General features: G+C 44.8%; 1 protein-coding gene across 4 annotated transcripts; it reads right to left on the bottom strand.

Annotated features, from left to right (window-relative positions):
* Nucleotides 1-384: 384 nt before the first annotated feature.
* Nucleotides 385-25,253, bottom strand: agps (alkylglycerone phosphate synthase). 4 transcript variants are annotated; one of them, XM_052081662.1, is made up of 20 exons: nucleotides 24,982-25,218; nucleotides 21,799-21,888; nucleotides 20,758-20,848; nucleotides 20,570-20,690; nucleotides 20,385-20,459; nucleotides 19,268-19,339; nucleotides 19,030-19,109; nucleotides 17,971-18,051; nucleotides 16,942-17,067; nucleotides 16,635-16,743; nucleotides 14,303-14,430; nucleotides 13,952-14,003; nucleotides 12,705-12,781; nucleotides 12,503-12,615; nucleotides 10,780-10,849; nucleotides 10,147-10,208; nucleotides 9,480-9,569; nucleotides 7,478-7,577; nucleotides 7,333-7,390; nucleotides 385-2,942 (listed from the first exon to the last, which is right to left on the bottom strand). In XM_052081662.1, exons 1-20 carry the CDS (start codon nucleotides 25,164-25,166, stop codon nucleotides 2,821-2,823), a joined length of 1,902 nt encoding a protein of 633 aa, XP_051937622.1. In that variant the 5' UTR covers nucleotides 25,167-25,218; the 3' UTR covers nucleotides 385-2,820. The 4 variants fall into 4 exon arrangements, with proteins under 4 accessions (XP_051937622.1, XP_051937625.1, XP_051937624.1 ...); XM_052081665.1 differs by lacking the exon at nucleotides 24,982-25,218 and adding an exon at nucleotides 24,785-24,944; XM_052081664.1 differs by lacking the exon at nucleotides 24,982-25,218 and adding an exon at nucleotides 22,001-22,023.

Raw genomic sequence — 25,253 nt, 5'->3', positions numbered from 1 at the left:
ACATGGTCGTTTTTTCCGGTTAAAAACACCTTATTTTACATGGTAATTTTTTTCGTCGAAAAACTCCTTACTATACATGGACAAAAATAGCGGCGTAAAAGCAGCCACAGGAGCTTCTATCGTCTGCTAAGTCCAAGGTTGCGCGCTGCTGCTATTGATGGCTGATGCTGGCGGTGACGTCACTCGGCAGCATGGAGGCGGCTGCGTGGGTGTAAAATGATTCAGAAATGAGGACGTGTTGTGCAGGGGAAGAAGAGCTGTCAGCAAGGGCTTGTATCACCCTCAGTTTAGCCTGCTGTCAGTTTTCCACTGTGAACACCATTCATAAGAATCCCAACTACAAAAAAAAGTAATCATTTGTAATCAATACAAATCCTCCGGATGGTTGTTTTAGTTGAATTTATTGCACAAAAAGGCGGTGACAAAGCACACTGGATGTTATTGTACTTTGTATAATCAGGAGAGAATAACAAAGGAATTCCATAAAATATTCAAAAGCGCACACATTTGTTGACACGTTAAAAAAAAAAACATTTAAATTGAGGTCAAGCAGCAATGGGGAGGCAAAGGCAAGTTAAACTGGACACAACATTAGGTACACTTGCATCCTCAAATCACATCCAAACACAGTAATTAATCCAAAGATGATGCCCAATTGACAGAATTTCCAGTTCGTTACCATGATAGCAGCTTAATCACACTTCCCAGCGAAATACACTAACTAGGGATGCACAATTTCTTTTTAACATTGAGTGCTTATATTTGAATATTTCCTGTGACAGAATACTTGATGCCATTACCTCTTGCACTTGTGATGAAATTGGATTTTATTTTACTTTTTGTATTGGCACGGCTTCTACCCGGAAAGTATCTGTCAGGCTGGTCACATGGCATCGGTGTTTTAGTATCGGAGCATTTTTAAGAATACCACGTAGCGGTACCGGTATCGTTGCATCCCTAGAAATATCAAACGAGCGTTCTTATATTTAAAAGAGCATCGTTTTAGCTGCTATCCGTGTATCGGATGTGTACCTAATGATTTAGCATTTCAGTGGGGGAAAGGAGTTTAAAAGCTGCTTCAAAGAAAAGGACAAATCACGACTGTCCCTTTGAAGAAACGCAAAGCAATACACCGGAAACGCTTACAAACCACTAAAAATGTTCGAAGGAGTTTGCATGTGTTTGAGTCTTTGGTAGCACGCGAGCAATACATGACGTCAGCGTTATTAAAACTCATTCAATCACAGGCAATATATTCCCCCTCATGGGGTGGGCCTAAAGGAGGGTCTGAAAATGGCCGGCACTGAATGAGTTTGAATTTAAAATAACTCGTCAGTAACACATCTTGGGAGCTTTGGGTACAAAAATACAAATACATTATTGTGAAAAGTCAAGTCAAGGTCCGAGCAGGTGTTAGTTAATTCGTTCACACCCCCCCTTTTTTTTTTTTTTAAATGACAACGGGTCATCAGTGCGACACACAATCACACAGTCATTGCTGCTTGACAAAGGGAAGGACAACATATGCGAGTGGATCATCGGAGAGTATCCAAGTACATGAGTTTGTGGGCGAGGCAGACAAAAGCTTTCCGAAAGGCACAGAGCTTCAGTGACGTAGATGATGATGATGATGATGGACTCATCTACGGAAAGCCGTTTGATGAAACATTTGGTCCATATCCACGTCAAGGTACTAGTACACTCTTGGTCCTCACTAGGAAGACAATTCATCAGACTAGTGGAAGCCCACTAGAAGGATATCCAGCTTTAGATGCAGGTCCTGATATGCTTTTAGTTTTTACTAGTAGGACAACCACACGTTACTATGCACCAGTTCAAAACTGCAGTTTACTTGTGACATAAAATCCCCCCCCCCCCCACCCCCCCAAACAAAACATCTTATGCCTCACTATTGGCATGAATCGTGCATAGATGTCAACTAGTGCAGTTCTGCCTCCCTGGTAACATGTCGTTGTCCTACTAGTGGGGAAAAACTTTTGCCAAAGTCCTAAGAATATGCATTAGTTATTCCGCCAGTCTGCACTAGTCGAATGTGGACCGGGCGGTGTTACTAGTGAGACACCGTCATTCTCCAAGTGTGCTTACTAGTGAGTACAAAGAAAAAAGCGGTACTTCTTGGACTAGTTCTCATCAGCCCAAAGTGGCACTAGTAATGGAAAAAAAAAACGTTAGTAATACAACACAAGTAGTTATATTTCGGCGTACAGGTATATCGATATCTTAAACTATATACGGAATACGTGTAATACAATACTGTACTACTAGTGGAAGCTGGATATTTAGGATATCCAGCGTAACGTTGCAGTAGTTAGCCAAAAGTAGCACTAGTAGTGGATAAAACATTAAGAGTGAGACAGTCATTCTACTAGTGCGTTGAATATGAGTTACAGCAAAGTGGGTACTAGTACTTAAACATCTTAATTGCGTATATGCAAATGTCCTACGAGTCCACCAAAAGTGGCACGAGTAGGAGGAAACGAAAACAAAGTGCGTACTAATACATGGCCCTCGGGCTGGATATCAAGGATATGGAAGAAATGCTCAAAGGACTTTCCGCAGAAGTGAGTTGGAGTGAATAGACTTGACGTGTCGGATCTGTGACGTGTGTTGCGTCACTTCTTGTACTGGCTCGAACCGCGAGCGCGCGCAAATGATGGCACCACATGAACGATGAAAGACAACACAAGAGTCCCTTTCAAATTCTAGAATCTCTTTGCATGGTTTTGGAGGGGCTGTGTGAAAAGTGGGCGTGTGTGTGTGTGTGTGTGTGTGTGTGTGCGTGTGCATGAATGGGCGGGGTTAGAGGAGGTTCCTGTTTCCGAAGATGTTGGCGGGGTCGACGTAGTCCTTGACGGACTGCAGCATGCCCAGGCCCACACTGGAAACGGTTTGTCTCATCCACTCCTTGCGAAGTTTCCCAACTGGGGACACACAAAAAGGAGCCAAATGAACGCTTGGCCTGCTTCCGACGTTTCGACAGTGTCAGGCTCACAAGAGTTTGGCAGTTTTCATAACAGACCGCTCTTATTTTATTTTTTAAAATTCACTAACTTTCATTTCTTTTATGAGGAGTTTTTTTTTTTAACAGCATCCAGACGTACCCCCGCATACTGGCGGTTGAGCAGCCGCGGATTCACATCATTCACACGTGGCTCAAAAACAACCCAAAAAAAAAATGGCGGTTCCCATGAGAGACAGCTCCATAAGTTCCAGAAATGTTTTTCTTAAAAAAATAAAATAAAATGCGGGGATCAATCTTGCGAAGTGGATGAGGACGAAGAAGCGTGAAAGGGAGGGGTGATATTTAGAGTGGGGAGGAGGGGTACGGGGTGGTGGTGGTGGTGGGGGGCTGTATGGGTTACGGCTGATTGCTCGGCAGGCTGCTGTGAGCCAATCAATCTTGTGAGAGTGAGTGAATAAACAGAGGGTGATAAATGCTTTGATTCAGCCAGCAGAAATGTTTTGCATGGCGTGATTTATAGAGCTCAGCAGACTATCAAACTCATTAGGCCCCGTGTGTGTGTGTGTGTGTTCCTATAAGAGGAAGAGGAGGGGGCTGGAAGGGGGGGCGGGGGGTGGCCGGCCCAACACTCTTGCTTGCTCCTCTCACCCGGCCAGATGATAACCCTGCAGCTTGCAACTTCCATCGCACCCTTCCTCCCTTTGTGCGTGCGTCCAGCCAGTGAGGGAGAAGTTTGATCTTTGTTGGCCAAGTGGACGGCGGGTGTGCGTTTACGCTCCACCCTCGCAATCCTGAAGTGCATCGTGAGGAGGCCCTTGTGCAGTTCAAGTCACATGATTTCATTGAAAAGGAACGTTTCTCGAAATTGGAATCACAAATTGAATGCTTTTTTTCAAAAGGGAGTTTGACGCATTGTTTTCTGTGATGCGTTTTGAAATCGACGCACTTTGCCCATTTGCTTCGTATTTACGTGCAGATACGGCTTTAAGTGGTTATTTGTTCTTCAAGATTTTAATGCTTATTTTTCAAAAAAAATCTCACTTCCTTCTTGAATTCTTTTGTCTACTTTTATTTTTTAAGTTGGCCTTCTTTCTGACTGATTAACAGAGAAGCGCCATGAAGCGCCCAATTCCAATACTATATTTTTTTCTTCAATTTTTGATCCGACAGGCATTCAGGTGAAGGTGTTTCACGAGACACCTCAGAACGGTTTGAAACGATTGAAGATTGATAAAAAAAATAAAGTTGTGGTTCGGAGATGGATTTTCACTGCTGGTCCAAAGTGCCCAATTCCGCATTTCTGCCGATTTTCTGACATGTCATGAACCAAACCGAATCGTAATTAATTTATGCTTGCCCGCTGTCAACTTGTTGACATGTTTTTGAATAAAGGGCTGGAAATGTTATTCATCAACAACAGATTAATCAATGATTAAAATGATCATTAGTTGCGGCCCGAGTCAGTTTAATCTCATCAGGTGTTCCGCAGGAAATTAGCCAGTTTTACCCCGTTGGGTCTGAACCGCATTATTTATTCTCTAGAAAGCAGTTATCTTTCCACATCGATACCAGTGACATAAAGTATCTCTACTCTTTAGTCACATTTTTGTTCGGCGGCATGCCGCGACAATTTTCACACGGAAAGTATTTGCGGCACGTCAACTGGTTTTCAATTTGAACTTTTGGAGGCGGTGCCAACTTGACAAGCAGCATCGCACGATCCCTTAGGAAAGCATCCGTCTGAGAACAGGTGCTCCCGACTCTTCAAATATACTTGAAAGTAGGAGAGTAATCACACCGGATTAGATGACACCCCCCCCCCCCCCCCCACCGACCCCGACCCCCGCGCGGATAGGACGAGCCCTGACATGTTTGTGATTCGAGTCCAACCAAGCAACCCAGATGGGGATCGGGCTGTGAGGGCCTCCTGACACGAGAGGGCAGACAAGGGGGTCACTCTGGGGGGGGGCGAGGGGGGGGGGGTCTGATAGCACATGCACCTCCAGATGGTGACAGGGGGGACCAATCGGCTGTTGTCCCATAACTTAAAAAAAAACACGACCCAAAAAAAAAAAAAGGTGCGCTCCAAGAGCGTACCCCCCCGCCTCCCTCCCTGCCTTTGGTTCCACCTCCACGCCTCCTCCTGGGAAGGAGAGAAAACAGAAGGTGGCGGGACTGCATCATTGCCTCCATCAGCGTGATAATTTACACATCTATCTTGTCGCGCTCGTTTTCTCTCCTGTTCGCCGTCACCATCAATCTCTGGCGGGCGGCCACGCGGCCGCGGCCAGCCGCAAAGAGCGCGAGGTGCGGCGTGACGTGGCGCACGTTCGTTCCCGCCCGGGCAAAACGGGGGGCTTCGTCGCCGCCGCTGCAAGGTAGAGCTCAACTGAATCATCTCCATCTTTCGTGAGCGCCGCGCGATGGGGAAGGTGAAAACGGAGGGCTCCTCGCCCAACAAATGGAGGTCGAGGTGTAGTGAGCCCCCCCCGACCCCCCCCGCCTCCCCATGTATTGATAGATGGAGCGGTGCGCAGGTGATGGATGCTCAGAGGCTCGGTGCTGCTGCTGCTGCAGCGGTGACCCACTTGAAGCAGTGCTTTTTCCAAGCAGCCATCCATTTTCTATCACGCTTCTCCTGTTCAGGGTCACGGGGGTCTCGAGACCGTCCCACATGAGTTTAAAGCAAGAAGGCGGGGTGCAACCTGAATGGATGAGCTGTCAATCATAAGGATGACACGCACCACGCCGAGCCGGTGCCAGTGCTCGTTTGGAGCCAAATTGGCAGCACGGCGGGGCCATCGGTGAACACGTCTGCCTCGTGATTGCAACGAGGACTTGTCGATTGGTGTGAATGTGAGAAGCTGGCGTGCGCATCTCGTATCTAAAGACAGCTGGCTTCAGTTCGCACACAGGCCTGATGCAAGAGAACTGTTGGGGAAAAAAAAAAACAATTCGATGGATGGAATTCTTGTCTTCCCATTAAAAAAGGCCGTTTTAATTCGCCCATTTTGTTAAGTGCCGCTTTACACAACAGCGACAATCAAGTCAAGACAAACAAGGCCTCTTTTGGATCGTGCGCTCATCAAGAAAGACTGCTCTCGACTCCTTTTGGCGAAAGTCACTTAACTAGCGCACGTTAGCAACGTGTCGCGCTCTGCCGAGACAGCGGTGGATCGCTCGACATGAGGGAAAAAAAGTGGATTTCCCCACCGTGCCCTCCAACCTGGCCTTCCTTGACTACATCTGTTTGTGTTGATACACAAAACCCACCGCAAGTGGCTCCATTTGTCAGCCGCTGATTCTAGCCAGACAAAGCGCTCCGTCTGCGGCCAGATAGCGAGCCCCGTCGTTATTAATCACAATTACAGAGTGGGCCTCGTACAGAGGCGCCGCATCGATAGCTCCGCCCCCTCCCCGCGTTACCTCCCCGGGCAGCTCGGGGTGGCCCGGGCCACCGTTTGGAGGTCAGCATTCAAGCGGAAAACGCCGGCGGTGTCATCTACACTGGTCTCCGCCACCCCCCCTTTTTTATTAGCAATCTTTTAATTACGTGGCCGTCCCCGCCTTTGGGGAAAAATTGCAATTTAATATCGCGGCTGATTCGCCGCATACTGTTTTTGACAGGTGTGATGAATCGCCTGAAGTGATGTATGAAAACAGCCTGGCGGATGGCAATATAGATAAAGGCGGGTGTTTCGCTGAGCCCCCGATGGGCCCCGTGAGCAGAGTGGCTCGGCCGCCACCAAATGAAAAACGTGAGCAGGGGAGGGGGGGGGGGCGGTCACAACAAGCGGGAGGCAAGTGTGGAGCCATGAAGGAGGCCGGGACCAAAATGGTGTCAACTCTCACTTTTTAACAATTCAAACCAATGTGAGAGTCCACACATGACGAGCAAACCCCCCCCCCCCAAAAAAAACCTATATATATGGCAAGTGTGTGTGCTTACTGCTCGAGTGTGGAGTACTTGAGACTTAACCACATCGACGATTCAGACTGACAGAAAATTCAAAGAAGAGCAAAGAATGGTAGTGGTAGCAGAAGAAATAGAAGATGCTAGGCTAACTGTTAGCTCGTCTGCTAACTCCAGTGACTCACCCTTCATTCGGGAGAGGAAACGAAACATGCTTGAAATCAGAAAGATTACCGGGATCCGAGCAGCCGCTTAACGGCGTATAAAATCAGAATAATGATCACAACAATAGCTACACGAGCACAATCGCAAATTTCTGTGTCGGGATTGTGCTTGTGGTTCGTCGCGGTGCCACACAGATGTTGCACGTTGAAACGTGCGCATGCATAAGAACGCGCCCGTGATGCAAATGAGAATCCACGTGAGCTTGTCCTACCTCCATGATGATGCGATAAACTGCCCCCGTTGGCAAGGATCTCCTCTCGAGCGGCGTGCTGAAGAGAAACCAAATCGTACACTTTAGTCACCCCGTGCGCAATCTGTGAGCAAATTCTCGCGTAAGGCAGGACGGAATGAGGCACCTCCACTTGTTCATACACGTGCACCGGATCAGCCAGGCCCCTGTAGTTGAAGGCGAAGTAAAAGTAGACACAAGCGCCGGCGTCGTATGTTTGAGTCACCCTAAAAAATTTTTTAAAAAGAAGCAAAGGACGAGAATGTTTGTCACTTGCAAAATTTGGATTGTGATGCTGACTTAGTTCCTGAAAAGGAATTCATATCATATATCAAATCTATATGTGATATTGTGAGATCTGACAGATCCAGAACCATCTGACAAAATAGCCTTTTGTAAAGTATTGAATGAGATTGATGAATGAATAAAATAATCTGGGTCCAAATTGGATTTTATCCTGGATTTTTTTTTTCTCTCCACCAAATCCCTGAAGAAATTCAAACAAAAGTTGTTTTAATATTTTCATGTCACAAATTTCCATCGCTTCCCATTTCTTATAACAATCAACCGCGGGGGCAATTGTGCATGCTAATAGTTGATGATGACATCATCCACTGAGCGTTCGGCAACAAAAATGAGTTTGCCACTCTGGATTTCACTCCACCTCCTGAGCAATGTTTCATAAAGCCAAACGACAGCGTTTGTTTGCATGCGTCAAAATTAAAAAATTCCCCCGCCCCACCACCACCACCAGCTTAGCGTCCCCTCTTGCGGCCTCGCTCCCCGCCGAGGAGCCGAGGGCGGAGCCCTTGTTCATTTGACATGGCCCATCACCCGGCATGCTGGCTGCTTCAGAGGTTAAATGGACAAATCAATCATGTGCCAGACCGCGGCCGGGAAATGAATAGCCGCGGCATAATCAGGCTGAGGCCTAATCTGTCCACCAGCATCGAGCAGCCGCCTGGCTCTCTTCAGCCGCTTCGCCGTCTGTCTGTCTGTCACGGACTCGCGGTGAAGCCTCCTTGGCTGAGCGCGACATCTAAACATTCACAAAGGCTCAACTATGAGGCTCAACGGAGAAGTAAGGGAAAACGCTTACTGATTTGTTTGACTTGAAACCCACCCTGAAAAGTTCGGAAGTGTCATTTACTTTTAGACCACTTAGCTGAAATGCGAGTGGAGGGCTAAGCCTGACTGCAAACATGACGTCGCAAGGCTCCAGCCTGGTCCACCAGTATTTTGGGTTTTCATCGCAATGACGCGTTGTTGTTGTTGTTTTTTTTTGTCCGCCACCGCCCCCCGCCCCCCTCGATTGAAACAACCAAGTTTAATCTTGTGTTATCTGCCCATTTCTGATAATGTGTCTGTGAGGGAAGCACTGGGATGCATTATTAGAGCACCCCAATGCATTTATACACACTAAAAATAATTGGGGCAAAAGTAACCCACCTAACTTTTGAGAATGAAATGAATAACCCCGCGGTCCGGTGGACCAGTGGTTAGCGCGTCAACCTCACAGTGCAGAGGTACAGGGTTCAATTCCAGCTCCAGCCTCCCCTGTGTGGAGTTTGCATGTTCTCCCCGGGCCTGCGTGGCTTTTCTCCGGGTACTCCGGTTTCCTCCCACATTCCAAAATCATGCATGGCAGGCTGATTGAACACCCTGCCTTGTGCCTCGGTGTGAGCGCGGACGGTTGTTCGTCTCTGTGTGCCCTGCGATTGGCTGGCAACCGGTTCAGGGTGTCCCCCGCTTACTGCACGAAGACGGCTGGGAGAGGCTCCGGCACCCCTCGCAACCCGTGTGAGGATAGGCAGATCGGAAAATGAATGAATGAATAACCCCAAAAGTTGGGTCAGCCCATTTCTTACCCATCGTGGGTTCTTTTTGCCACGCCCATTCTTAAGAGTCCCCTTCAAGGCGCTAGTTTAGCACACTTTGTACAGGCAATTTACTTGAAAAGAAACAGCTCCGTCTTAAATTTCGAAAAATAACAAGGCATCACTTCCAAAACGGTGACTTTTGGTGATTTGCGCCTCCCCAAAAACAACATCTTTCTGTTGCAGGGAGCACACTTGGGGCCCATGAAGAAAACTAAGTGTGAGGCAATCCATCACAATCACAAACGTTACCTGCATGTGGACAGTGGCGGAAACTGGACTCCTTTGTCTTTACACTCTGCTACGATGCGAGCTTTGACGTTCCGGCAGATGTCCAAAACCCTGCAAGTGAAGAAAAATAGCGGTTGTTTCTCTTTAATATGGCACAAAATGCATATGGACGACATTTGGCCCTAAAAAGAAATGACAAAAAAGGGGTAGGAGGAAGTGAACTTAAACACGGAAACATACTTTTGTCTAAATAAAGTTCCTTAGCTCACTTCAACTTAGTGTGTTGGGACCAAGATGGCGCCAAAGTCATTTTTATTTACTGCTGTTGTTTTTTAATAAGTTAGGACAGGTTACAAAATAACAAAATCTGATCTCTGGGGTAACACTGTAACCAGAATTCTTTGTGCTCAACGTTAGAGCCTCCACTATGTACAGGTCCTCCTCGGTTTACGCCGGTCCCAACATTCCAGGTTAAAAATGCCACTGCGTGAATTTGTTTGCACAGTGGCGTAAAATGATGTCATCGCATGGCACAAAACGGAAAACTAAGTTAGCGCCGTCCTATTTTTCCATTTGATTGCTTTATATTTATGGCTGATGAGTGTGTTGCCAACAAATATTAAGTGGAACTTTGACCTGAATAAAAAATAAAACAAAATAATCATCATCATCACAATGGTTTATTTACCTGTCCCAAGGAACAGAGGTCTCAAAGGACTCGCCTATCACATAGTAGTCCATCCCCAAGTCCTGTCCAGAGAAAAATAGCAACATCATAGATGTATTTCTCAGAAAAAGGGATTTTAAAAAGTATTCACTAAATGGTGTCAATTGAGCAAAGGAAGATCCAATGAAACATTCCGATAATATTTCGTTTTTAAGGAGGTGTTTTTGTCCTAATGGCAAATATGAGTGATAAAGTTGGAGTTGAGTAGCTCTTTATCCAACATCATCAAACCACCTTGTGCTTGCATCGACATTGCTTTCTTTTTCACTTTTTTCCCTCCCCTTGTATTCAATTTCCTTTTCTCCATCTTTCCTTTTCTTCTCCCCATGCCGCCTCCTTTTTTTCAAGTTTTTGAACTCGTCTTTCTCTCTCTTTGAAGGTCTTAGAAAATGGAATCCAGTCACGGGTTAGCCTTTGAATGCTACATGGGAATTGTTTAAAAGTAATACTCAAAATCAACGCACAATAAGTATGAGCACGTCACATCAAAGCGCTGGAGGTCCTATTGTGAAGGTTCCTGGTGTTCTGTTAGAGGCCCTGCCCATCAGCCGCCCCCCCCCAAAAAAAAATACCAAAGCGAGAGCGGTCACCCACCCGGAGGTAAGCGATGACAAAGGTCAACATGTAGCCCCTCTGACCATTGTCCTCTCCAGCTGCCAGGCCTCTGGAAAATAAGATAACAGGGTTAATATTTAACAGCGGCTTCTTTGTGAGCCACTTTCAACGGCAGCTGCGTGCGAGCCCGTCAATCCAACAATGCGCAGGATCAATGAGGCCACGCCGTGTGCGTCGCCGCGGGTCAGCCGCACATCCATCACCTGCACGGCGTAATCACATTTTCATCTCGCACCCAAACTAATCAGGCCAAGCTCATTAGAAAATCGCTATATCGATTCATGCCGTTTCCCGACACCAGAGGGGAAAATATCCCTGGCGACGCCAGCACTTATCCATCACGGGTACTTGAGCGTCTTTTACTGGAAATAATGCAATCAAGCCGAGGATGCGACGTGGACCTGCCAACTCTCTTATGATGCAATTGCTGCTTATCAAAAAGCTCGGTCCTCCGGCTTAGCCGATAGTAATCTAATAATCAGCAACAATCAATAGTGAGTTTTGTCGCACCTATTGGATTTCTTCGCCACGGCTAAACGAAAAGCACAAAAAAATCATTTGATTTAGTCTACGTACACATTTCCAACAAATATCCGTCGCTTGTAACAGCTGGTTGCGTTGAGAAATTTGACCTTTGCAAATAAACTGAATTTGTAACGGGGGTTGAATCATTTTGAACGGCGCGGAAACTCTATGGGTTGTTTAAAAAAAAAAAAAAAACGACACAACCAACTCTAGTACAGTAACAAATATAGATGGAATGCTAACACGAGAGCTTTGTCACACGGTAAATTAAGCGAGTAATATCTTTTTCTTTTGTTTTGCCTTTGTGCAGGTGTACCTAATATTGTGGCCAGGGAGTAGACAGTAAACTATGTTTTGGGTTTTTTTGTTTGTTTTTTTCTTCTGATTCCAGAATGGTCTACTCCGTGAAACACAAGCCCAAATCTTCCCAGTCTGCACTGGGGGGTGACAGAACTGTAACTGAATGTTTCAGGTTGGCCTAAATCATCTGTGGAGCATCCCAGCGAGCCTGATGTGTAACTGACCCCCCCCCCACCCCCACACCCCCACAGAAGCTCCCATTGATCAGCACCCACAAAGGCGGGCCTGGCAGGAGGACATCCACAGGTGATCCATCACCGCAAACCAAGACAAACAACTGAGCGCAACACCAAGCCCAAAGCGTCCTTTTCACCGTTACTTCTGCTTCTAGCTGGTGAAGTTAAGCGAGGCGAGTGATTTCATTTGAGGGTTGCTCGGCCAGACATGTCTGCGTGCTGCTGTTGTTGTTGTTGTGACGTAAGAAGGAGTAATTGAAAAGAAATAATGAAATGACCCCACCCCCCCAAAAAAAAGGGCAGTGTTATAAAAATAAAGACTAGGTTAGCTGTATATTTCTGAAGAAAAGAGTCATAATTCCAGAGATGAAGTCAGAAGTTTAAGTGACGTTTTCTGGAACCAATGTTGAAATTCCCACATAAAAAAAAAAAAAAACCTGGAGAAAAAAAAAAAATCGGACACCAGCAGCACCCGATGAATCAGTTTCTTTGTCAATGTCAAATCTTGTTTGTCTGGTTTGATACTTCAGTTTCACTTCAACTGGGACTGACAAACAGCTTTACGAAACTACACTTAGCCTCTTATTTGGAGAACAGCGCGAGTAGTCATAGTGATACAAAAGGAGGAGGAAAATACTGACCCAAACTTTGCGGCAATGTCATAAACTTGCTTCTCGTGCTGCAGGACCTTCTCTCGGTCTCCCTCAAACAGCAGGGTGGCCACGCACAAGCGATTCTGGTCAAAGCCTTTGAACTGAGGATTTAAGAGGCCCGGGTTCGTTTTTCATGAGAAACACTTGGGGAGAGGGCCTCGGACACAGACCGCTTGCGCTCGTGCTTTACCTTGGTGATGTACAGTTTCTTCAGGCCGTCCAGAAAGGAGGTGAAAAGTGAGGACACTTGAGGCTTGAGGGCGTGACCTGTGGGCGCGGCAGTTAAAAGGTTAGCCACCGAGACGCGGGTGAGGATTTTGTTTCAAACATCATCATCATCGTCTGACGCACGCACATTACAGGATCAGCGAGAGCAGGCTGGTCAAGAGTTATTTGGGCTCGCGTATAAAAAAAAAAAAGGGAGGAAAAATAGAGCGGCAACATTTGAATAACAATGACTATCAATCGCAACGTTCTGAAGGGAAGCTAAGTTGATATGAGTCTTCCTCACACGCACATTAAAATTATTTTTTATTTTTTAATTATTCCAGATCAGACACACAAAAATGTGCCTTGCAGACAAACAAAATGAGGGCCCGGGGGCCAACAAGACGGCTATCAATCAAGTCACGCGTGATGTCGCCGAGGCTTAACACTTCATTTATTTCTCCAAGCACGTGCTCCAGTCCTCTTAGTGGCATGATTTTGTCCACTATGAGGTTTGACTCGGTGCCTTTAGCTCCGTCAGCACCCTTCCACTGTTTAATAACTCAACACACATCTGTCCCTTCATTTTACTCTTAAACCTCAACCCTACTACTACCCCCACTACCATCCTTTGTTCTTTGCTCCTCCCTTCCACGTGTAAAATCCCAGTGATCATGACAAGAATCTCATTTTTCAGCTCGAACGCGTCGTCGGGCACGACTAAATTGCACGCGTCATCCCAATCTGAGAAGGCATCAATTGGTCATACTCAACATGATGAAAAGTGTGAAAGAAGCCACTAATAAGCCCGAGAACGTATCAAGGAGCCGGGAGTTGTAGTTATTAGTGGGGAAAGCCTGGTCGCTTCATCTAGCTTGCTTCATGCTCAGAAGTGCCTACTTGGTGAAATGCGGAAATCTAGGCGAGATAATGAGCTCCCTGGAGGTTGCGGGGGGGGGGGGGGGGTACTCTGATCTCTGGTGATGCCAGATGCATTGGCGAGACCTTAAGGAACGGCGCCATAAAACTTCAATGGGATGACGACTTGACCGAGAGTCATTTTTCATCTCGTTGCAGCTTATCTTCAGGTGAAACGAAAAACACAACCAGTGCCATTCATCGAGAGACGGAGATAAAAGAAGATTGCCGTTCCAAATCGTAGGCTGGATCACAAAAGAGCAATATTCAAAAAGATGAGAGACCTTCCAAAAAGGATCCAATAAAACTTACCAAATTTAAATTGCTCATTATCCATGAGCCGAATAGATGCAGGAGCACACCTCTAAAATGACAAGCGGGGGGGGGGGGGCAATGGGGAAAGAAATGTGAATTCATTTGGAAATTTATATAGATTTTAAAAATGATTTTTATTTTTTTTAATCAGAAACAGACAAAATTTTAGCTTCATTCATAGGGATGGTGACAAAATATCGAATGTTTGTCGCTTATGACCAAGTTGTAATTTGACAAAATCCTCAACGGTCAGCGTATGTGATGACGTCATTTGGTGACACACTAACATACATTTCTTCATAACGTGGGAAAAAATATCTTTGTTTTGGTACAATTGTGTTAAGTTACCTGTTTGGCAACTTCTCGAAGACAAGCGACACCCTGCTCAAAGTTGGGGAACACCACCGAGCCGTATTTCTGATACTCTGGCATGGGTCGAATCTTCATCGTCACCTCTGTGACCACGCCCAGGGTGCCTGTTGAAAATCACAGCCATTATTTAAGAGGCAAAAAAAGAAGGAAGTCACGGCCAGTCATTTATAAGAACTTTTTTTTTTTCCAGGGGTCTGGCAAATGTCCAGGGGGTCCTTATGGTGACCTTTGTCTCACATTTCAGTGAGAGGGATCTGGTTTTCTACTGGGGCGGGGCTGGGGGGCAAGAAAGATTTATCAGCGAGGAGCATGAGGAAAAATAAAGCAAGGCTCTCTCAAAGGCAGCTAAACCTCTTGACCCACCTAATGACCCCCCAAAAAAAGTCTTCATTATGGGCTCTGCGAGAAGAAGCCACTGCGCACGCTTGAAAACCGTGAACGCAGGAAATAAGAGTTTCAAACGCGGAAAATGTGTTTCGAAGCCGGACGAATCAACATTTTGGGTATTTGTTGGATGAACTGTTTTTACTCGACAATGCCATGTTGGATCTCTTCGTGTCCTTCGCAAAAGCCGCCGCCACTTCCGAGTTTGAGATGTGCCTTCGCGATGATGTTTTGTAAGATTGTGGACACGGGACAAGTGGAGGAGTGTGAACAAAAAGACTCATTTTGATGTGGATTTTTAAAATACTAAATGTGACTATGAAGATTCTGTCTGTAATTTGTCTTCTTACCAATCTGTAGATTTGTTTTAAGAAAGACTGGGGCCGAATTATCACCGATTCTCTTTAAAAACCTTAAAAATTGTTTTAATCGTTTGAGAAATGGCAAAAGTACAAAATGGGTCCTTCTTGGCTATATTTTTACATTTACTTCATTGAACATACTCTTATAGGAAAAAAGAATGAGACCACTTGCAAATAAATCAAGCTGAACCTAAAATTTCTCAGTGTGTGTTCTGCCACCAGCAGTTATTTTGGTCAAATGTTCAGTTGCTAGCGGCAACTGTGGGAGGCGCAGCTCAACAGCTTTGAAAGGAGCGTACTGTCCTTCAGAGAAAAAAAAAAATCACACAGACGGTCTGTATCCGTAGTCACTAACGTTTCTTTGTTACATACGTCTGCTCAGGGAGGATTCACATTTTTACCGTTGACTCTTTGGGATCGGGGACTCACTTGTTCCGAAACTGCTGCTCTCTTAACAAAGGGCAGTTGGAAAAGTCACATTGATGATTTGATCGCATGCAACAGGCTCAGCAGTTCAGAACATGCCCCGCGTGACCACAGACAAGCGCGCTCGTATTCGATGAGCTTATTCAGCCTGCTGTGGCCTTTAATGGCGTCTCAAATGTTACAACACAAGACACGGGCTGCTCCCCAGTGGCAAGCGTGCAGGCCAATTTACTCAAGAAGACCACAGGCTCCTCCCTCTGTGGATTTGGGTAAGGAGCAGGGGAGAGACTGAGATGGGAGGTGCTTGTGTGCAGTTTAAAATGTTTAGGGGGGGTTTTCCACTCATGACGAGCAGGATTACTTTCAAAAATGACAAAATGATGTGACGTTGACAACAGTGCCCCTTGAAGAGCAATTTGTGTCAAAGTACTGTCATTATATTTTACGAGGTACCCAAATTTACCGCGAGGGATACATTACAGAGCCGGCCGCAAAAATCTATTTTATTGTGGTCAGCTTTACTCCTCCCGCATGACACATTGGAAATGTATTCGAACATAAAACAAACATTTAAAAAGCGCCGTCCGCATTGGAGGACATGCATGTGCCTTTAAGAGGCGGGGACTAATCGGGTTGGCATGTGCCATCAGCGAGATGGCGTGCGAGTGTCTGAGGTAGAGCCGTGGCCGACAGCAGCCGCGGCAACCCATGATTTAGACAAAAGCCGTGTTTTGCCGCCATCTTTTGGCCTCGATCAGAAATGATAAACCTTTTTAGGACACGTGACATCAGTTCACCTATGTCCATTACAAAAAGATAGCTTGGAAATTTTTGATTATTATTATTGATTATTAAAGGCCGTGGCGCATTGAATAAAATGTCTTCGCCGGGAAAGCAGAGTTGAAGGTTTCGGTTCCAGTCAAGTACGTCAGTCGGGTTTGGATATCAGGTGCAGCTGCTATACTGTAAATAGTAGGTAGGCAGGGACAGTCAGACCAAGGACAGGGCGCTGCAGACATGTGCGTCAGCATGAGAATTAACCTCATGTTGCCGCTTTTCATCCAAATAGGAGCCAACGCAGCTGCAAAGGCGCCCAAATGTCCTCACGGCACGATGAAACAAAAACATGAGCAGACCTTCAGATCCCATGATGAAATGGTGAACGTCCGGCCCTGTAGACATGCGGGGGCCTTGACAGCTCTTTTCAATCACCCCGCGTGGAGTCACCATCTTCACGTGGACAACCTTTTCCCACCAGGAGAAGCAAAAAAAAAAAAAAAAGGCGACATGTTATATTGGCACGGAAATATGGCTTCCCCCTTTTTTTGGTTTACAAATTGGAACCATTGCTCCACGCTATGCGGGACCACTCATGCTGTGGTCGTCGTACTTCAGTAGGTGTGAGTGACAATGTTTCCTTCCTATGAACAGATGAGCACGCACCAGATCTTCAATGTTGCCGTAGATGTTCTTCTTCATGCCTGATGCTCTGGTTGCCACCCAGCCCCCAACTGAGCTGAACTCCATGGAGTCCGGCTCGTGGCCTGTGCAGTAGCCGCTCTCGTTTAGCTGACAAACACAAAAGGAAGGTCTTAAAAAAAAGTCAACTTATGTGTCAACTGTGACATTATTTATTCATTCATTCATTCATTTTCCGTACCGCTTGATCCTCACGAGGGTCGCGGGGGGTGCTGGAGCCTATCCCAGCTGTCTTCGGGCAGTAGGCGGGGGACACCCTGAACCGGTTGCCAGCCAATCACAGGGCACACACAGAGACGAACAACCATCCGCGCTCACACTCACACCTAGAGACAATTTAGAGTGCTCAATCAGCCTGCCACACACGTTTTTGGAATGTGGGAGGAAACCGGAGCACCCGGAGAAAACCCACGCATGCCCGGGGAGAACATGCAAACTCCACACAGGGAGGCCGGAGCTGGAATCGAACCCTGTACCTCTGCACTGTGAAGCCGACGTGCTAACCACTGGACTACCGGGCCGCCTGACATTATTTAGTTATATAATAATCATAGTCTAGAACGGTACAAAATGATTTTCTTCATTATTACTCATTACTGATTTTCCAGGACCAAATCACTTGGTTCTACTGCATTATAGGGAGGCATGTGGTAGCCATTTTGAAAAAGGTTGAAGGAACTAAATGCGGTTCCTTGGCCTGTCCCAACATGTGATTACGTGTCACTGCTGTGGGGGGATGAGGCACTTAAATAAATGCCCAACAACCTCCACAAGAGGGCCTCGGCAGAAAATGTGATTCAAGTCTCCTGGCTTAAGGGGGGGGGGGGAGCCTCCAGACTTTTTTTTTCTCTACATGATGACAAGTTAGTACTCAGTCAAAGTGGCCCAGGCATCTGCAGTACATCCAAGTCCTGCGATGTTAACCATCAAACGTCAGCTCTTTTCGGACTTCGCTCTCCCTGTTAAGCACTCAAAACACACGACGGCACTCACCTGACGCTCCAAATCCTGACCAATGATGCCGGCTTCCAAGTGGGCAGTTAAATTTTTCTCATCGATCCATAGAATGCGGTTCTGCATGAGGAGGAGGAGGAGGATGGGGGAAACTTTTATGTCGTTATTTATAAGAATGCGTGCTTGAGCTAAACCTGCACAGCGAGACCACAACATTCAGCTCCCTGAGGTTAAACTCAATTTAATATCTCATTTCAAAATATACGCTTCTTATTTAAGATGCTAAGCACTGGGCTGGAGCCTAACTGCAGGGGGTCACCGCCCCCCCCCCCCCCCCACACCCCCGTGCCATCAATTACACTGCAGAGGTAATAACGTTTATGTTCCTGCTTTGCTGCTGCTTGGCACAACGGAGTCATCTCACCTCCGACCTCTGACCTTGGACAACAAACCACTGGTGGGACAGCGGCATATTTAGTGTTTTCACACAGTTCAAAGGACAACACTGTACTGGGTGTTTGCTGTATTATATTCTGTTGTAAAAAATGACACATGACCGCGTTCATGTGAGAGAGACGAATTTACATTAGGATGATGGACACTGATTAGATTTGTGTGATGCTACTTGTATGTCATTGGATTCATGGAATGCGGTTGGTAACTACGATGGCTTTGATTCTTAAAGGAAAACGCGTGGGCAACGGACATTAAGGATTTTTTTTTCCCATAACACCTAAACAAAAGGATGATGTGCTAATCTATTTCAAAGACCAACTTGGGAAAACAGTCAAGAAGGGATTCATTATTTTGCAAGTAGCGTTTATTTTTATGTGCGAGAGGAAAACAAGCTAACTGTCAACGCGGTAATTGCAGTTGCATATTCAATTCTGACTTACCGATCGCTTAAAAACACAAGTGCAATACAATAAAAAGTGAAAATTGTAACTTTATTGCGCATAAAGTGGCGGAGAGGAAAAAGAAAATTAATCACGACGTTTTCATTATTGCGAGGAAGGTATTTAGCCGTCTAACCACGAGTGTTTTGAAAGGCGCTTATAAATGAAGTGTATTATTATTGTTATTATTTACAGTACATACCATCTGAGAGGTATCCAGAGAGACAATACAGCGAGCTTCATCTGCAGGACACTCGAGAGCACTGGAAACACTTGTGCCTCCTGTTTTGGGAGGGGGGGCACACAAAAAGTGCGGAAAACGACCGCATCAATGGAACACGAAACACAAATATTCAAGTAAAACTATTTTATCATGAAATATTAGTGCAGATAATCTATCAGGATTCAATTCCAGGTTGAGCGGCGCTTTGAAAACTCACCTCCGTATGGTATGACGCAAACGTTGTGTTTGCATGCCAGTTCCACAACTTTGACGACATCATCGTGGCAGTCTGCAAAAAGACATAAGACTTCATCTTCAAAATTGAGGTCAGCATGATAGATAGATATAATGTAGAACCATTTCACCCCTTTCTATTGCAAACATAAATTAAGCCTCATGGCACACTCTCAAAGAAATGAGATATGACAGAGGTGATAAATTGTGTGTTTGTATTGGCAGGGCCATTAGAGAAGGAAAGAGCAAGAAAACAGGGTGTGTATTCATTTGCCAGAGGCTTTTCCCGGGTGGAGTACGACTCCATAAAGTGGTGCTCTTTGTGGTGAGGTGATCCGAATCAATCCAAACGTGTCGTCGCCAATAACAGAGCCCGCATCGGGTGACGGTTAATTGGGGAGAGGAGTCACTAAAACAGGCTAATGTGTTTTGGGCAGCAACGAGGAATGCCTGCATCCTGCTACGGGCTGCTGACTGACAGACACGAGACACACGGCCACTCTTTAAACAAACATTTTAAAGAGCAAATTTCTTCTGGATGCAAAGCAACAAAACGGAACAGGATCCTGTGTCAGCCAATTTGAAAACTATGAAAATATCCAACACAATAGACAGGATTATCCATGGCAAATTTAAATGACTGCCCAATATCCAGGATTAGATTACGTAATAATTTAAGAATCGACAGAGATATGATGTTACGATTGTCTATTGTAATTGATTAATTGTAATTGAACTTAGGAGTGCTGAAAGGACAGATGCTTTGGCAGCATCTTGGTGGCTAGAAACTATCTTGAAGTGAGGAGAGGAGCTCCACTTAGGCCATTGCCAGATCTAATAAAAAAAAAAGAAAGAAAGAAAAAAAAAGAAGCACATTGCTGCAATCTTGGGTGGGATGGAATAATGTCAGTCATGAGAAAAACATCAAGAATCAGAATAAGCAATGCAAGCCAAAAGTGGATTCCATCAGCCTCCATCTGACACTTCTTCTCAAGCCAACAATCACACATATTAATATCCCTACCTAAAAAAAAAAAAAAATTAAAAAAAAGATGAAAATGACACCACCATAAAATACGTGATGCAATTTAGGAACTCACGAGGCCACACCACCACATCCGGAAGGCGACCAAATCTCCCTTCTCGCATGGCAAAGATCTCATGTAGGCAATGTCCTGCAAAAGACATAAAAGGATGAAGCAACTAGAGCACACATGTGAAAACAAAAACAAAAAAATAAATAAATGAAACGGAAGAGAACGAGCTATCTCCCAGTGAGCGTTACCGTGGCTGCGAAATACGCGGTCCTCTGCATCGTGAGAGAAGGGAATACCAGAGGATTTCAAATCGTCCACAAAGGGCTCGTTAAGAGTGGGAGCTTGTACGGCGTTGTTGTTCAGGAGGGGCTGAGACAAAAACAAAACAGTGTTCCATACGTGGCGGCCAGAACAATCACAAAAGACGAGCACTCACTGTTGGCGGAGTTTTGTGCTGCAGACTGGCTCCAAATGTGCTTTCAAACCAGTCTTTCAGGCCAGGGATGATCATACCACTCAATCTATATCTGGATAAGAAATCGGGAGGACACAGAGTCTGAACAACTGTTGTTTTTTGGTTGGCTGTTTTTTTTTTACTGATAAAATTCTCCCAAATAATCATAAATTTTAACGAGATGTTTGAAAACAATGTGTGTGTGTGTGTCACCCGGAAGTGTGACGTTCCATCAAGACAACAGAAGGCTGAAAAAAAAAAGCATTTTCTTTGTTACGGGCGTTGCTGTGGGTCTAACTATGGACCTGGGTGGGTTGCGTTAAAAAAAAAAAACAACAACAACAAATAAAAAGTTGAAATAGTTTCAGCCCTCAAAAGATGTCTGCCCAAGTTAACTTCACACTTGACCTTTAACATTAAGCACGGTCTGAACATAAATAGTGTGCTTAAATGTAGGAAAATAAAAATCTGTCGTTAAACGATGATACAACTAATATGTATTTTCACACAAGAGTGATGACAAAATGTTTGAAATCAAACCGTTCTAAAAAGATGGCATGCAAATGTATAGCACGCTAAACATACAACTGCGCATTCTTTTAAGGGAGTGTAATCTGAGCAAGGGTCTCTGTCTGGAAACAAACTGGAAATTCCCTCTTGAGATTGCACCAATCCAGACACAAGTAAATTATTACAAGAATGAGATGTTCTCAAGAAGTTGAGCAAATCTCCCGTTAATGTGCGACTACGGCTGAGGAAGGAGTTTCAGTTATACATTCATTTCTCCGCGATAGCCACTAGATGGCAGCAGTGTGGTGTCGCTAGATTGGATGTAGGCTGGCAGGGAGGGAGAGCTGCTGATGAAATGATTGATGCAACACCCCCGAGATTACAGTTACATGAGAACATGAGAATCTTTTCACAAAATGGTCACGTGACAAACGGAGAAACTGCGTCATTTGGCCTCGGGGCGCATCGTTGGAGACGTACAAAAGCGGTGCGCTGCTTATACTCGTTCGGTACCTTTTGCCAGTGAATTCTGCTTGGCCTTTCTTATTGAAGAGGAACCTTGAATCGCTGTAGCCCCAACCGTTCCACTTCATGATCTCCTGCCTAGAAGAAAATATCATAAAACAATGATGTGAGTGACAGTTCATGGGGGGTGGGGGGGCTATCTTTTAAAGCAACAAGACGCACCAAATACGGCTGATGATCTGATACCCACCCTCACAAAAGGCTGACGTCAATGTGGTCAGATTTTATTCAGCCACTGAAAACTTTCCATCCCATTCAAGGTGGGCCTTTTTATCGTTGGGGAAGTTAATAGACGGAAAAGTAGAAGACGGCCACACCCTACCATATTCTCGCGGAGACATTCATGGACATGCTCTGAATATACACGCCAGCCTTTTAGGGATAAAGGCCCTGAGGTCAAAATGGGAATTACACCATTACTGGGAAAGAATATTGCTCAATTACACTGGTGGTTTTTTTTTTATACCCAAGTAAACTTGTATTTTCTCTAGTGCATCAGGTTTTCATCATAACAATAATAGGTTTAGTAATATTTAATGAGCTAAAGGTTAGGTTCAGCAATGGGCGATTTTTTTTCTCCCTCAGACGTACCTATAAATTGTAACACATGGTAACATTCGAACTGTGCAAGCTTTTATGTGTTAAACATATAAGAGGGACGTAACGATAATGACAATATAGCAATATTAAATTTGCCGCGATATATTGTCGTCAGGTCACGATATGAAAAGCAGCACATCTGTTCAAAGGGCCAGATTGTTTTCCATTTGTGCACTTACAGCAGCCTCTGGTGGTTAGTTTATTAATTTTGAATTTAGCACATTTAGGCCAGGTACGTTTGATGAAAGGAAACCGCACACATTTGGGTTACTCAGCAAAGTGACATGATGCACAACGTGCGCGTGCATTACCAAGTAAGTGCAACAATATTTTGTGTTATTCGTGGTTGTAGGTCTTATATGTCCTATTTGAACAACCAGTGGTATAATTATGACCTCAGCTAATTAGGATTGGCACTTTGCGGTACAATATGTTGAGGCCTCATATTTCAGGTGGATGCATGGCATCACGTGAAACACGGGCACACCTTCAGATTCTCAATGAAAGAAATATTTTCGTGTTTTCAAGGAGATACTATCAAAAGTTTTAAACAAAGGGGGCTGCTTCTGTTTCATGCAAATTTGCCACTGCTCACCTTGCCTCGCATACTGTTACCCAACAAGGACGAAGATCATTTTTGTTACCATGACAACTCGGGTGATTATAGCACCAGAGAAGCTCATAGCTTAAAAATATAGTGCAAACTTAGTCGAAATGATTTTTTAAAAATAATCGAATTGTGATTATTTTCCCCCTCCGTATGGTGATTGCAATTTAATCTGCGATTGTGTTTTTTTTTTTACAAGATGCTCTACTCATTTATTTCTTTAAACAAACACAATAATGCAAATAAGTCTGCAACTTTATCACCTCAACTTTTCATATTTGGCACGATACGCAAAATATGCACTTATTAACTATTTGCTTCCTGCTTGTTTGCGCTCAAGTCAAAGCAAAAACAATGGCCCAGTGAACAAATGGCTTGTATCAATCAGATCATTCGAATTTCAAGGCACTATTCGAAGGTGGTGGTAATCCAAAAGAGGAGACTTGGTAGAAGCTCCCACACTCCCCCAACGCCCCCCCTTCCAACATGCAATGATAGTAATCTAGTACAAATGAATTAATTAATATTCACTAATGTGGACAAAATGACACTTTACATACAAGAAACTAGAACAACAACAACAAAAAGAAGTCTTTAGAACAATTGTTCTCACCCACTGAGAGGGTGTCATCCCAAAAACGACTCTGCTAACTATCCTGAGAGTAAGTGGAATTTCTCAAACAAACACTACCTGAGCTCAATGACCTCACAACCACCAATTAAGCTGGTGATGCAAATGTAATAGTGCATAACTTTCTTCGCAAAACGTGATGTCATCCACAAAAAAAATAATAATCATAAATAAATAAGAGGGAAAAACTGACAGCTTATGAGGATTTCACTTAACTATTTGTGCGTCATTCAGCTAGGTATCTTCTGCCTATCTTTCTGCTTATCTTTCATTGACGAAACAGCTTAACCAGCATGTCAGCATTGTTTTCCACTGACACCACTAAGATACTAGCCACGCTAAAATGCAAATAAGCTATCACTTTTCCTATTACATAAGTAATTTAATATTATTTAATATAGCTTATTACTTATACTTATAATAATAGCTTATTACGAGTAATAAGCTATTATTACTAGTAAGTATTACTTATACTTATAATAATAGCTTATTACTTATGTAATAGGAAAAGGGGGAAACTCAAACTGGAAATGAATAATATAACGTTTAAAATAATCATGGACCTACATTAAACCTTAGATATGTATTAATGTAATTTGTTGTTTTGCGGTATTGCTACACCGACCAGAACATTGTACGGTGACAAGGGGCCACATTTTTTTTTAAACTCAACTGCAGCTGTTGAATCCGATTTGACATCTGATGACAGCTCAACCAATCCGAGGTTCCTTGAACGCGACTCGGCTGCCAATAGGTTGAAAGTCAGACCACCATGACTCTTAGCCAATCAGATCAGGCAAAAGAAGCCCAAGATGGATTCATCGACTCGTCTCTCGCTTGTCAAACAAATCCCGCGATAAAGTCGAGTGTGGTGAAAACAAAATGACAGAAACGAACTTATCGTTTACTATGGTAGAACGTGCAAATAAGAACACCAAGTACAAAAAAACTCGTATTACATTTGGCAATCATTCGGCACAAGTTGAAGTGCTACATAATGTTTCAATCATTGTTAGTTGTCAATTGCTCGTTGTCCTCGAAGAACCCCAAAAACGCAAAGTAAAACAAAACCAACGTTGTCTTTCTGGATGAATGAAATAAAGCCAAGCCGATGTATTACATGAAGCCGCACCCACCCGGTATCAGAGCAGTGCTAACAAGCAGTCCGGCCAAAAACGTTTTTCAGCGTCTCAATATGGAATTTGCGTTCGGCTGAAGGTAAATACATTACACATAAGGTCACCGGCACTCTCTTTTTCAGCGCTTACGCTGCTAGTTACACCGCTTAAAATGTGTGGACCCTCACAACCCCCGCTCCATCACAGCCTAGTACCTCCTCTTCGGTATGGTCCTCTTTTCTTGCTGGACGGCATCCGCCTCGCTCTCTTGGGCTTTGCACTCGGCGGCTACAATGGCGGAACTGCTATCCGCCGGTGCTCGTAAATGCCCTGCAATTATCCTTAACCTCTGCTGAGCGACTTGTTGGCTTTCGGAGCCACCATCGCTGCCGGACGCCATGCTGCTTCCGTGTTGGCGACGGGAGAGAGTGTAAATGTCATAAGGCTGAAGAGAGAAGTGTGCGGCGTTCATGCGAATCGGGAAAAA

Source organism: Hippocampus zosterae, chromosome 12 (assembly GCF_025434085.1).
Source record: "Hippocampus zosterae strain Florida chromosome 12, ASM2543408v3, whole genome shotgun sequence".
Lineage (NCBI taxonomy): Eukaryota > Metazoa > Chordata > Actinopteri > Syngnathiformes > Syngnathidae > Hippocampus > Hippocampus zosterae.
Note: the sequence above shows the minus strand (reverse complement) of the source record. Positions and strands in the feature narration are given on the sequence as shown.

What these genes read in the sequence shown, in the direction of transcription:
- agps (XM_052081661.1), bottom strand. Translation starts at nt 25,238, where the DNA reads ATGAACGCCGCACACTTCTCTCTTCAGCCTTATGACATTTACACTCTC. An exon ending in GGATGTGGTGGTGTGGCCTC is followed by an intron (nt 19,340 to 20,384) that starts GTGAGTTCCTAA and finishes GTCTTTTTGCAG; the next exon opens with ACTGCCACGATGATGTCGTC. An exon ending in CTCTGGATACCTCTCAGATG is followed by an intron (nt 18,052 to 19,029) that starts GTATGTACTGTA and finishes CTCCTCATGCAG; the next exon opens with AACCGCATTCTATGGATCGA.